This window comes from Pundamilia nyererei, unplaced genomic scaffold, assembly GCF_000239375.1.
Source record: "Pundamilia nyererei isolate P.nyererei 1_Seehausen unplaced genomic scaffold, PunNye1.0 scaffold00115, whole genome shotgun sequence".
NCBI classification, from domain to species: Eukaryota; Metazoa; Chordata; class Actinopteri; order Cichliformes; family Cichlidae; genus Pundamilia; species Pundamilia nyererei.
Window position 1 is genome coordinate 997,183 of NW_005187516.1, and position 15,208 is coordinate 1,012,390.

Here is a 15,208-nt window from a genome sequence, read left to right on the forward strand (position 1 = left end):
TTTAAGTGTTGATATTATTCAAATAAACTCATCACAAAAAGTAAGGACATTTGTGTGTTGTTACAGCAATTATTATGTTGCTGTAATGATTGTTCAGCAGAGTTGAATATGTGGGCTGAATAACTGACCTGGAAAACTTCTCCATTATCCAGGTCATGATTGTTTAAGGAGCTTGGAAAGACAGAGTATGGACTACTTTAAGTTTCTTGAAGATGTTTTTTTACCTCTCATACAAGAGGCTATGTCAGTTCTAAAACCAAATGGTGGATCTTCCGAGATCTTTAAATCCTGGGACTGTCCACCATTTGGTTTCAGAACTGAGGAAGCCCCTCGAGTGAGAGGTGAAACATCTTCAGGAAACTTAAAGAGGTCTAGACGCTTTCTTTCCAAGCTCCTCAATCTGCTGCTGAACCCACAGATGCATTACAAATGTGGCACAATTTAAGTGGAAATAAACAGGCATTCCAACAGTAAGATTTATCGCCAACAAACATTGTTACAACAAAGAAATAATCCACCAAACTCAATTTCCTTATTTTTTGTGCTAAGTGAAAGTAAAAATATAGTGTGTACAAAATGTATTTTTATACCAACAGAAAGAAACACACCAGCTGGTTGCAGTCATTATGGAGAAGTCGTAATTTAACGTTTTTGATCTCTCTTGTCTGACTAAACCATACTATAGCTAGGAATATGCATTTGAATTAGGAGGGGTAAGAAAATAAAACTTAGTTGACTGCAATCTGCAATCTACTGACATATATTGGTGAAACTTTACACACTGTAATCACAGGAATCTTTTGGGCAGTTGCGGCACTTTTAAACCAGAACAAGGAATGTTTCAGAATCAGAATTCAGTTCCACCAGCTTGATGTGCCATAAAAGTGACGCGTTCGTGTGGAAGTGATTCGTAGTATTTGTGTTGTTAAGAAATACCAGACCTTCAAACTCAATACCAATACACAAGAAAACACCCAACACTGCTTTTCAGACCACAAAGTGGAAAATGACACAACGAATGACATCAATGATAAAATCTAATCTAATTATTAAAAAATCAAATCAATCCCAGACTTAAGGAGAAATCACTTTTTAGACACAAATAATTGTATTATCCTGTTAAGTCACACTTTCTGTTAATGTTATAGACAGGCAGGACTGATACAATTTACTGCCCAGCTCCCATTTTATCATTGCTCTTTTATTATTAGCCAAAGCTGCTAGCATCTATCTGAATGATAACCTAACTGGCAGCTAATAAGGCTATGCTAATAGCACTGGTCTTTTGTTTGCTACTGGGAATTTCAGACCTGCTCAGTTTTTCTTTTCTACATTGATTTCTGCTATGAAATTCAATCTAAGCTTGCATGTCATGTTTTTGAGATACATATCAATGACATTTTGACACTTTTCAATATTAACATATATGGAATTTTAGCAATTTCCCACCAAAATTGTTGAAATGTGTTTAATCTAAAAGCAGAGCAGAAGATGACACTAGAGATCCGTTAAAACATATTTCTGTCAATTTAACTGAAAATAAAATTAGGTCAGCGTGCTAAAAAAATGTTTGAGGCACTTGCTTTTGTCCTTGTACTGCACATCCTTCTCTCGTTGCAAGCACCAGCGGTAGCCACCTCATCATACTCGGATCAAATGTTCACTGATATCGTTTTTTCGTCGTGTTTATATCTGAATGAAATCTTTCCCCGCGTTCATTGCTGACATCGCCCAGGTTTGGTGAAAAAACGTTGAGATGAGAATGTAAGAAGTGGCATTCTGGGACTCATTAGCTGGTACACGTTCAGCATGCTATCACAAGCTCAGCGTATCTCTCTGCTCTGTGATTACCAAGAAAATTCTGGGTAACCTGCACAAATGTTTCCCATGTTTCTTTTCTTTTGAACTCATCATGAAGAATCAGTTCACACATTTCAGTAAAAACAAACACTTTCCTTAATTTTGATGTCACTTTTCTCGAGATCAAAGTTTTTTTCTTAAATGCTGAAACACATCGCCGTTTCTGTCCAGTCATCCGAGCTGTCTAACACTTGGATTATCATAACTAAACAACTGAACTTTGCAGGAAGAGAAGACGGCACTGTTGGTCAGATGATTAACATCTGATTACCTAATCAGATGTTCATTTTTAGAATCAGCTGGAATCTGAGTAGCATTTTTTTACCACCCTGGTTTGCATATAAAAATTGTATTTCACTTGCTTCGCTTTCAGCAGCTTAGATAAGCCAAATCAGCATTTAGATTGAGATTTCATCTCGCATCCAGCAAATGAAAGTCCAACAAATACCCTTTTCTAGCTCTATTTCTGTTCTCCACCACTCGAAATGGCAAGTTGCTACCTGTTTCTTTCTTTTTGGTCTGCTTGATGCTGAGATATTAGAGTATAGTGGGATTTTCCAAGCACACCTCTGTGCTGTAACTAAAAATTGCACTATGGCTGTTTTCACACATGAACTTCGGAGGTCAAGATATTGTTTGGAGTAGTCCTTTCTCAAATCTCACTCCTGAACATACCCCCTTTTGTTGTGGCTCCTGGTTGACTATTCAGACATGTTCTCATATAAAACTCCTTCTGGGAACATAAAATTTGGGGCCATGGCGCATGTGTGAAAATGTCTTGTGAGAACGGTGAGAGTGGAGCAGAAAGATAAACCGTTTAAATCTCAGTAAAGCTGACAGAGCAGCAGGTTTAGCGGATAATTCTCTGCAGGCAGATCTCTATGAGAAACCCACCTTCACAATATTATTTAATGGTATTTTTGAAATGTAGACAATACTACTTTGTGACTAATATTATTAATCTACACCTGTTAGAGATCTGAAGAAACTGTCAACAAATCTTTCACACATCTGTTGATCATTTATTTAGATCTATACAAGGACGTACAAATAATATTCCACATTACTACAAATCACTTCCACACGAATGCGTCACTTTTATGGCCGAACATGAAGATGGTGAAAAGGAATTCTGGTTAAACATTTCTTTCTTCTTTAAAAGTAAGTGCCACAATTTATTTTGGTGCCCCTCCAAATTTCCTGCCCAAAAGATTCTTGTGATTGAAGTGTGTAAAGGTTTCACCGCTATTGCAGTCAACTAATTTCCGTTTTCTTACCCCTCCTAATTCAAATGCATAATCCTAGCTATGGTGTCTTCTATATAGGACACCCATTTTAAAATGTATTCCACTACAGATTACAGATTACATGCCCCAAAATGTATTTTGTAATGTATTCCGTTGTGTTACTCAATGAGAGTAACGTATTCTGAATACTTTGGATTACTTAACATATTATCATGCTTTTTACAACTACATGAATGTACTATTGCTGTGTGATTTATTACTATTACTGAAGGCTATTCGCCATACAAATACCGACTAGATATTTAAGTCTTAATATAAAATGAGTAACAGTAGTGTGGACACAGCGATCTCGTATACAAAACTATTCTGTACGTATATAAAACAGGTCCGCGGCTCTGAACCGTAGTAAAGGGACCTCTGGCTAATACCTCGGGTTCGTGTCGGGCTCGTAGCTAAAAAATAGCTTTACTTTGTTGTCTGGGTCAACTTTGCTAGCGAGAGACAGAGAGAGGCGTTGAAAGACTGCTCCAACAGAGCTTATTGTTTCAGAGGAAAACTCGAACACAGCGTACAGTCGAGTCTTAATAGCTTACTTACAACTGGGTTACACTGCCCATGAGGCTACATTCTTTAGGTCTATGCCTGTAATACTCTGCCTATTGCCTTCATATTAAATAATTTTTTGAACAATAATTTTAAAAAATATTTCTTCACATCATTATGCGGGCTGCAAGTAGAGGTGACATGGGCCGCGAGATTGAGATCCAGGCATTAGAGCCTCTTAATGCGTGTTTTGTTTGGGTTTTCACCAGCATGGAATTACCAAAAATAGAAAGGGGACAGCCTAACATATGAAACAGGAAAAGACCGCCGTGTAATCCCTTTATTTCAACAAAGTAACTGTATTCTAAATACCACCTTTTTAAACGGTGACTGTAATGGAATGCAGTTACTCATATTTTGTATTTTAAATACTGTATGTAACGGCGGTACATGTATTCCGTTACTCCCCAACACTGAGGACAAGCAAGTTTAAGTTAGCCAGGGGAGCTTAAAAACATTAAATTAATGCTACTCCATAATGACTGAGGTCAGCCGGTGTGTTCCTATCACTGCTGGTGTAAAAATACACTTGATTCATGTTTTTTTGCCATTTCAATTTTCCCCGCAAAAGTCTCAAAAATGGTGTTGAATATTTTCTTGGGTATTCGTATTGACTTTGAAGTTCTGTTACTGTGCCAATCCTAATGGAGCCAGAACTATTGGGTTCTTTAAAATCCTAACCATAAGTGCAATATTGTGCCCATCTCAACATAGGCTTTAGCAAAATGTTGTGACAGCAAGTAGAAACACTAAAAACTTTCATTTCAAGATGGATGTTTTGGGTTTCCCCTCAAGTTCATTAATGTTTTCTTGCAGACCACAGGTAAGGCTTTTGTGCTTGATCATGAGCACTTTAATCTCTGCTACACAGGACTGTTGTTGGGAGTACTCCTCATATACCTGTCAATGATTCTGCATTAAACGTGCGTCTTTTAAGATGCGAATAGTAGGAACAAAAAACCATGAAACTAATTCACTGTCAAGTTTCATGAAGAGGCTGCTTGTGTATCTTAATTATACCCATGACCCATGTGTAATTAAAGAGGACACCTTTTGGCTATTTATTTAGTTCAAAGAGAACACAGAGGGAAGAAGGGGGAAAAGCCCTAATTGTCTCATTAATTACTCTCCACATGAAATAATGACCAAACCAAGGTATCCACAGCTCTTTTGTAACTGACAAAAGAGAGCAGAGGAGGGGTGGCAGCAAAATAAAACATGCTTTAACCTCTTTTCACAAACAGGCATTGTGTTGGAAGAGAGGGAGACAAAGAAAAAGAGGGCAAATGAGATCAGGGGCAGGAGGGAGGAGAAAAAAGAGGTAAATACGCAATTGAAAGAATAAAAAAGGCTGAGATTGAAAATTATAAATACAGAGCAAATCAAAGAGAGGGAAGCGAGACAGAAGGAGAAAATATTGGCTGTGAGGTATCGTGGTGTTTGTCCAGGCTTTCTGGACTCTGCCCAGTTCTCTCTCCCACCAACATGGTAAATAGGCTGTTTTAACACACTGTTCAGGCACTGAGACACAAACAAACCAAATCAACACTAAATTAAAGACTCCTCAGGGAGACCACAGACTAACATCAGAGGGGGTGCTTTGGAAAGCCAGATTCAGCAATTAAGTGTTCCAAGAGAGGTCCTGGAGTCTCGCGCCAGTTTCCAGACCTGCTATATTGCCATGGCTGTAATTAGATGAATAAAAGAGGAAATGTAGTGTAGCTTGTTTTCTTGCTTTTGTTTACTGCTACCATTGGGAGCAAGTGACACTTTATTAGCCTGAATATGTCTTTTATTGAGGCAGTAGAGGCCTAAGAAATGAAAACTTCCCAAATAAACCCCATTAATATTTGCATCTTGAGACCTATGCTGTGAGTGTATTTCTTTATTTATCTCGTGAGATACACACACAGACACACACACTCACCCCCTCCTCATACTTGTTTGATCTAAAATGGGCCCAATATCCTCCAGCTAAGCTGGTCAAAAGGATAATGCAGGGGCACTTTGAAGGGCAGCTTCTCACTGCCCTTTGCTTGCCAGCCACGAACATGCTGGAGCCACGCCTTACTGAGTGCACAGCTCAGAGCCCTTTACGGGCAAACTTTAAATCTGCACAGCCAAGCAGCTGCGTAACAACGCTTATTTATACCCTCAACTGAATTTTTTGTATGTATTTTCTTCCCCCTACTTCACAGCTCACACACTTCACTATTCTATCATCAGAGGCCCTCAGTCTTGTCAGAGAGAGGTGAACTAATGGGCCGCGGCTGAGCAGCCTGAGCTCAGAGGCTATCAGTTCCCCCTGGAAGGCCAGGAAGGCAGAGAAAAGGAGAAAGGGGAGGTCCTTCTGTTCTTTAGCCTCTATATTTCTTCTCCTTCTCCTTGGGATCACCAACTGCCCTCAGTCTGTTGGTTATCCCTTCCACCACACTGGGCCTTGCTGTCTTTAGAGCAGGGAGAGTGGGACCGTTTGGGGAGGTTAGCACCAATAAGCTTATAAAGACATAAAATTAACATTGATCAGAATTGTAACTATGGTTAAGAAAGTGATTCCTCCACACGTATCTTCTGTACTGCTATGTCCCAACACGATGCAAAGCAGCTTTCTCAACTCTACTCCCACAGAGGTCCATTATCTTGTGACTAGTGTTATATCCTCATAATACTGTGGCTTATCTGAAGAAGAAGCCAAGCAATAACAGTTGCTTAAGCAGCTGATAACGTGAAAGTTAGAGGAAATGGTCTTGCACTCATTTAGAAGGTCTTATTTTGGCCTCTATTAAAGAAGCCCTGTGTAAAGCTGGAACATCTTTCTATTTGTCACCGACTGAGAAAAACGGTAGCTGTTCAGCACTGTAAATAGAGCTCAGTTGAACCAAGTATTCCTTTAACCTTAACTAGAAATGGCTTTATGAATTTCTGCACAGGTAAAACTTCAACCATTAGAGATAAAATATTAAAAGCCGTCCCACAGATGTGCCTTTAGGTACAGCAACTCTAATAACTCTACTTGGATTCTTTCGCTCTGATCAGTCTGCATTATTTTCAATAATGTCTTCCTTTAAATCATTAATATGCATTTTAGACCCCATTCCTAAAAGACTGGTCAGGTTTCACCATTAATTAATGCTTCAAATGCATCTATCTTAATAACAGACTACATAGCAGGCTTTTAAGGTGGCAGTAATGATACAAATACTTAAAAAGGCATCACTTGATTACCTAATTATAGACAGATTTCTAACCCTTCATTTATTTCAAAAAAATGTTGAACGAGTAGGTGTAAAACAGTTAACTGATCATTTATAGAGGATTTGATTTTTCAGTCAGGATTTTGAGTCTTCTTTACACACAAAGGTTTATTATGGAGTTCCACAGGGTTCTGTGCTAGGACCAATTCATTTTACACTATGCATGCTTTCTTAGGCAATATTTTTAGAAAACACTGTATACATTTTGAATGCTGAACAGATAACACCCAGCTTTATTAATCCATGAAGCCAGATGAGACAAATTAACTAGTTAAACTACAGGCATGTCCTAAAGACATCAAGGCCTGGATGACCTCTGATTTCTAAATTCAGATGTAATACTCAGTCCTAGCTGGGACTAGAAAATGAGAGCACATTTCTCCCCTATTAGCTCATCTTTAATGACTCACTGTTAAATTCAGAAATGAATTTAAAACCCTTCTCTTTATATGGAAAATATTGAATAATCAATCATATCTTAAAGACCTCATTTGACCTTATTACCCTAACAGTTCAATATCCTAACAGAGAACTTCACTCACAGACTGCATGCTTACTTGTGGTTCCTAAACTATCAGGACAGACGTAGGCTTAAAACTTGCCTTTTTTGTTAAAGCTTATAGCTAGAGCTGGATCAGGTGACCCTGAACCATCCCTTAGTTATGGGCTAGGCTGCTGGAGGGCTTCCCATAATGCACTGAGCATTGTTTTCACTCACTTCTTCTTGTTGTCTATGTGTTTATACAGCACTCTGCATTTAATGATTAGTAATTATTAAACTCTGGCTTTCTGTCCTGTAGTTTGCCTTTTTTCCTCTCTCTATAAAGTCCTTAAAGTACAGCCATGCAGAACCATTTCTATGGTGGACCATTACTCTGAAATGCTAACTTTGAAATCTTTAAACATTTTCCCAGTGGCCTTACAGCTATAACTAAGTTTAATGTGATTAACCCTCAGAAAGCCCTGAAACACGTGGTCAGAAATGTTAATAGATGCCATGCTACCATGAAGACCCATGTACCAATGAACCACTCGCTAATCAGGAATCTAATTTGTCCAACAAAATCAAATTAACGTTATCATAGATTAAAGGGCCATCAGACTAGGATGACCTTGTTGTTGATTGTGAACCTGTGATAAGGCCTCTTTCAGAATAGAATAAAATGTCCAAATAAAAATTTTCCAGCAGAAACAGTCGGTCGGTCTGTACAACCGTAGATAACACAAGTTAGCACAGCGAGGCTATTCTGAGAGGAGCTTTCCTAGGCCAGGTTGTGACAGTTGTGTCCCACTCCATAAGCTGGAGGCCATTTAGTAACAAAGATGACCAGCGCGAGGTGCCAGAGCCGGTCTGTCGAACAAATGTTCCACGAGCCCCGGGCCACGCTAGGCTCAGCTAAGAACAGACAGAGATGGTCCTGGGGACGGGGCCTCCCCGCTCCTCAGCTTCAACGTGCAAGCTGGAGTGCAGGCTGCACCTTCCGTCGGGACCACTGTGAATAGAGGTGTAATTGGCCATATCCAGTGATAGATGGGTGTTCAACCTTTGTTGCTCATCAGTGGCAGGATACACAGAGGCTTGTCTCACAATATGAGGTTGATTGTGCAGTCTATTAAACACCAGTCTCAGGAGGAAGTGTTTCTCCTTGGAATGCTGAAGCTTAGAAGAATCTCCAGAAAGATCTGATTCAAAAATCGGCTCGTGCTCAGTGATTGCCTATTATATCCCAGAGACAGTAAACATGATTTAAAAATTGATCACGCTTAATTAATTGCTTTCCTCAGCAGAGACGACTAAAGAACTAGACTCAGTAAATTGTTAGAAAATCACAACCTTTTGTTTCTCAGAAGCATAAATCAAAGCTGTAAATTATAGTTTTTATTTCATTCCAAACCAGTTATCATGTTATGCAAATTTCTGGTTGTATGATACATGCAATAATTATGTAATTATGGAAAGCATTTCATCCTAATACAAAGAGTCTGCATGACAAGATACAGACACCTGCATGTCGCCCAGAGGGTCTTTTTGAAGAGAAGGTAAATGTTCCTGTTGAAACTAGAAGGGCTGAATGCATTGTGAGCGTCGTGTTAAAGAAGAGTCAACCACACAGTAGGTTTGTGATGTTGATTTCTATAAACCATTTCTATAAACCAACTGGGTGAAAATTGAGACACAAAAAGGTGATGCACATTTCAAGAACAGAGTTTTGAAATTCAGGCAGATAGAAAAAATGCCAGCAGTGGATTAGTGGAGGAAAATAAAGACATGCATGAAGAAATGAAATTGACTTTGCTCAAGGAAGTTTCCCTTTACACGTGAGAGCAGCAGAACAAAAATGAACAAATTAATAAATAAGTGGTGGCTTTTGTCGAGGGCTTTTAACATCCCCTAACAGTTGAGAGAAGCAGGAAAAATGAGCGATGCTCGTTAACTCTGACCCAAATCCTAAGAGACAGTGGGAGCTGTTAAAACACGGAGCAGATTGGGGAGTCTGCGTGACCTAGATAGCATTGGTTTTGAAAAGCAGCCGTACTTCACATTAAATCGCTCCTACATCTAATATAATGAGGCATATCTCCCTGGTCGGTAATGAAAATTACATTCTGATAAGGTTCTTTGTGACATAGAAAATACCTCTCCCACCACTGACACTCCGAGGCTCTGTCTGAGACGCAGTTGGTAAAGTGCGCCTTCGTCTGGACTTGGGTGGCATTATCTGGCTCGTAAACGCACATGAATGGTGACACATGGGCTAGACATCCAGAAGAGAAGCGGTAGTGATGAGACAGCCAGTGGCCAACTGTTGTTGAAAGACATTATATGTGTCTACAACTGACTTTGGAGACTAGTGGATTAATGTTACACTCACACTGGGAAAAACAGTGATTGGAAGCCATGGTATGACCAAAAGTATTACAGCTGTGTGCAGTGAACTTGTGTGAAGTTGCATATCAAGGGAGTATATGTGACCAGTCGCAGTCACCTACCATCTTCAATGCATCTTTGGCGTGATGGTAGTAACACAGGAATAAGACAGAGTCAGTCTGCTCTCAGTTTGTGGTCAAATCAGGTCAAGTTGGTGATTATATGCAATCTATTTGTGATAATATGGTAACTGACTGTAAGAAAGTGCAGCCAAATAGTGATAGATAGTGATGTGGTTGCTGCAGGGCAGCAGTTTAACTACAAAATGACAGGTTTTTACTTTTACATAGGAATATAATCATAGTACAACCTCTTAGCAACCAATAGAGCCGAGTCCCATGCTGCAAAGAGATGTGTTGAAAATGAGTTGTGCTTGTCAACGTAGACTGACTCAATTCATTTCAGTTCAATTTTATGTATGTAGCCCCAAATCACAACCACAGCCACCTCAATGTGCTTTATATTGTACGAAGAACCCCAACAATCAGACAACCCCCAAAGAGAAAGCACTTGGCGACAGTGGGGAGGAGAAACTCCCCTTTAACAGGAAAAAACCTCTGGCAGAATCAGGCAGCCATCTGCCATGACCAGCTGGGGGTGAGGGGAGGAAGACTTATACTGATTTGCAATGTGTGGGCAATCTGTCTGTGTTAATGAATAAGAAGGTAATTATTTGTAAACCTTAGCCAGTCTGTCTGAAAGCGTTTGCATTTGAACTGTTGCAGTACTAGAGCTTTCATAGATAAAGCTGTTTTATTGAGCTTGTGGGCAAACAGGAAACACCTCTAGGCTCAGACAGCACTTATATAAAACAAATTAAAAAATTTATTTTCTAGACTGGGCGTAAAAGATGGACACTGTGACTGTGCCACTCATGCGGCAGTATTGCATATATTAGTAGGCAAAATTTGTCCACTGGATACATTGTCTATCCGGTGGTGGTGGTCAGAGGGCCCGGTGGCGCCTGTGTCCGGCAGCCTCGCCTCTGTCAGTGCGCCCCAGGGCAGCTGTGGCTACAATGTAGCTTGCCATTGCCAGTGTGTGAATGTGTGTGTGAATGGGTGGATGACTGAATGTAGTGTAAAGTGCTTTGGGGTCCTATGGACTAGAAAAGCGCTATACAAATGCAGGCCATTTACCATACCATTCTATCCAGATATGATGATTAATAAATAGTATGAAATGTTTTGAAATTAATCATAAAATGACTAACTGATCACACTCCTACTACACAGACAATGTCACACAATGTCACGCGGGACAATGTGTGGCCGGTGCTCGATGGGCTCCATCTCTTTTCAGGACAGCATAGGCTCAAGGCCTCTTTCTCCAACAATGGCACGTCACCATGCCAACAGAAGCTGTGCCAGCCACAGCGTCAGCTTGGCTCAGCCACCGTGTTAGCAGTGGATGATTCAAGGGCATTAAAGCACAGTGTGTGTGTGTGTGTGGGGGGGGGGGGTTTCTAGTGTATTGGTGGCAGTGCCAGGATTCCCACCACAGTTTGCTCTGAAACAGCCTGTCATTCATTGCTTTCCACTACTTCCCCTCCTCTCATGCTGTTGGCCCGAGCTGGGAGCATTACCAATCCATCTTCTGAAAATTTGTTTTGCATGCACAGAAGCACCAGTCATGCTCTAATGTACTATATTTACTCAGAAGCAGAACATAAAAAACAAGAACATCAAATATTTCCCCACAGGTCTTCTTCAAGGGTGGGCGCCGAACAGCAAGCATTTGCTGCACTCTCATTACGGACTGATGATCCAGAAGAGATAATAACATCTTTGTTGATTTGTTAAATTAGTTCCTGCCATTTCGTGTCTTAAATTAATGTTGTAATGAGTGATCAAGGGGCATGTGTCTTTTTAAGTTCTTACCACCTCCACCTTAAAATTAACCATCACCCCCTGTCTCCTTGTCTTGCAGTGCTCAGTGCAAGTGACTGTGATGGGCTGTCAAACCACATCTAAAGTACTCTACCAAAGAATAATATCCACTCCTGACCTACTCTGAAGAAAAATATTTCATTCGATCAATGTCGCAGTCTCCCCCGCAGGGGAATTACTCTTGAACAATAGGTGAACCCTAAGAAAAGAGCAACACTGGACCATGTGATACTTGACCTTCAAAGAAAGAACTCAGGTGCACTCCAGAAGATGTCAAATCGGATCTGAAGCAGCTCTCAAGAGGATCGCCCAGCTCATAATTCAAGCACTTTTTCATGTTTTGTTTTATCATTACTCAAACACCATGGGCCAAAAGTGACAGAACGTAGTTATTTTGGCTGGATCTTCATCTAATGAGGAGTACCAGACATCTCACCATGGATTTGAAGGAGATTTTCTTCACCAAAGAGCAACAGTGAGAAACATCAGAGTGGGGGGGGGGATTGGACACTGGAGGCTTGGAGGATTAGCTTGGAGTGCTGCTAACCCATGGTGGATCTGCTGTGAGTGGGGAAAGGGACTCAGCGGTGGAGGATGTCAGCAGAGGCCGAACTCCAGCCGGGTGTCAAAACCAGCCAGCGAAAGGAGTCCAGGAGGATCAAAGGTATGTTCTTACCTTTGCAACACCAGAGCGTCTGTAACATAGATGCTTGTAATATATCAGGCTTTATTATGTTTGTTTGTCAAATGAGATAAAGGTCTGAGATATAACGTTAAGGGAAAAGTACTCAAAAGACACGAAACGTGACATGACGAAATGGGAACCTGAAAGCTTTCTTATCTTCATCAGGTGGTGAACGTAACTTTTCACCTTTTGGTGAAACATCTTGGATAGAGTTAAATAACGCTGGGCTGCACGGAAAAAGGCTTCACTCAGTCAGGTTTGCCGAGAGGCTCCCTGTCTCATCCCGGGGATCCAGATGTAGTAACAGCTATTCCATGTAGCCCCAGGCTTCGGTAGCGACGTGATTTAGGTGTCATGGACAGGGTAATTCGCACTCTGTCGCTTTGATGAACAGCATAAGTGAAGTAATAGGACGAGGCATTCTCAGAATGCTCACTGGGAGATTGAAATGGGATTGAAAAGGCTGAGAGGGGGGAGGAATGAGGAGATAGAGAGGCAGAGAGAGTGGGATTCACAGGCAGGGAGAGGAAAGTGAGAAAGAAAAGGATGCTTTCTCTTTCTTCTTCCCCCATCTTCATTTTGGCTTTTTTGTTCTCATTTCTCTGTCCACAAATAAAGCCACTCCCAACTAGTCCTGTAAATCTGGCTTCTGCGGGCTCGCTGTAACGAGGCCACGGGGCCAGGTCCTTTGCGGCTGTTTCACTGGCTCTGTCGACTTGCTCAGATAAATGGCCCGCTGGAGGAGGGCCCATCGATTTCAGTTAAGTGGAGGGGGGGGGGGGGGCAGTTGCACACATGGCCATGTGGCTTATTGGTGGGGACTATCAGCACAGGCTATCAGCCCCTGACTTTACCATGCTAATCACATGTGCTGCAGGGACTATTATCACAATCAGCAAACATGCTATTTAGATCCATATAAATGGAAATCAGGCAACATGAATACAAACAGACTGTCACGCAGCATGGTGACTTTGAGCCAGCTGGGGCGAGGTGAAGGGCACTATCAAGAATCAGGCTGATGACATACAGAGGAGTGGAGAATTATTGGCCACCATGTACATGTCATTTTTTAATAAGTATTTCCGAAGTGCTGTTAAACAGAGCAAGAAATTTTTAACACAGCTTGTCCAAACATCATGGTTTTATTTTGGATGCTTGCATTATTTAGTTTACACACAAACAGAATAATGTCACAAAAACCCCAAACTACAGGTCAACAGGTCAAAATAATTCGCCCTCTTCATCCTAAAAGTCAGTTATGTGGCCTTCTCGCTGGATAACAACCTTAACAACCAACAAGCTTTGTGTTTTGGGTTGTTGTCACGTTGGAAGACAAAGTGATGACCCAGACCCAGTTTTGGTGCTGACTGCTGGAGGTTTTCTTTCAAAATCCTTACCTCTCCTTTATTTTTTCAGTGCCTTTTTAGTGTGTGAGCTGGCAACCACATGCCAAATGGTTAGAATGCAGCGTTCCCTGTTTGAGTCTCCCCCGTGGCCCTTTGCTGCATGTCTTGCCCTCTCTTTCTCCCTCATTTCCTATCTATCTCAATTTACTATCCAATAAAAAAGGCCAAAATTAAAACTATTTATCCTTCTTTCTTTATGATTCCTTCCACCTTGACAAGTTTCCCAGTTCCTAACGCACTGAAGCCTACCCACAGCATTATACTCCCACCATCGTGTTTCAGTGTGAGGATAATGTTCTTTAGGTTTAACTGATCTCCCATCTTTCTCAGAGAGTCTCTGTGGCCAAAGATCTCTAGTTTCAACCCATCTGACCAAATAACGTGCTCCCAGTATGCATAATCTCTCTCCAGGTTGTCCTTCCTGTAGTTGTTCTGGGTCTTTAGAAACATCTCTCTCAAGTTTTCTTTCCTGAGTCGTTGAAATCTTTTGTTTCCTAGCTCTGTATATACTCTATATCTGGAAAATAACACAGGGGGATAATAATATTGACCCTGGTTATTTTGGTTTTTTATCTGAAACGGTTCACTGAGAAGGGACTGAAAAAGAGATGATATCTAGTGAGCAGCAGTTCTCTGTGTGAAAATGCTTTGATAATGTCGGAGGTCAGAAGAGAATGGCCAGGCTGTTTCCAATAGGAAGGAGAAGCTAACTCAAATACTTACTTGTTACTACCAAGCTATGCAGAAGAGCATCTCTGAACAGAAGACCTCATCACATCTCATGGGTTACAGTTTATTCGGACTCAACAAAATTGGATAACAGAAGACTGGAAAATGTTGCCTGCTCTGATGAGTCTCAGTTTTGGCTGCAACATTCAAATAGGCTCAGAATTGTGGGTAAAACATCATGAAAGCATGGATCCATCCGGCCTTGTATCAACGATTCTGGCTGGTGGTGGTGCAATAATGGTGTAGGGGAAATTTTCCCATGACACTCTGGGGCCCTTTGTGCCAGCTGAGCATTGTTTAAGCACCACGGCTTATCTGAGTGTTGTTGCTGACCATCTCTTTTTGACCACAGTGTACCCATCTTCTGATTGTTGCTTCCACCAGGATAACCCGCTATGTCACAAAGCTTAGATCAAATTGGTTTCTCGAACATGACAATGAGTTCAATGTACTCAAATGGCCTCCAGATCTTGATCCAATACAGCACCTTTGGGGTGTGGTGGAAGGTGTGATTCACATCATGGATGTGCAGCAAACCTATCTGCAGCAACTGTGTGATTCTATCATGTCAATATGGACCGAAATCTCTGAGGAATGTTTCCA

At 41.0% G+C, this 15,208-nt stretch overlaps 1 protein-coding gene across 3 annotated transcripts in view; it reads left to right on the forward strand.

Moving 5' to 3' along the window:
* The window catches only part of LOC102209383 (disabled homolog 1-like), a 57,344-nt gene that overhangs the window by 9,752 nt on the left and 32,384 nt on the right, over window positions 1-15,208 (forward strand). For all 3 annotated transcript variants that reach the window (XM_005741939.1, XM_005741941.1, XM_005741940.1), the window contains exon 2: window positions 11,823-12,446. In XM_005741939.1, coding sequence (XP_005741996.1) covers window positions 12,377-12,446 — 70 coding nt within the window. In that variant the 5' untranslated portion in view covers window positions 11,823-12,376. The remainder of the gene's footprint in view (window positions 1-11,822; window positions 12,447-15,208) is intronic.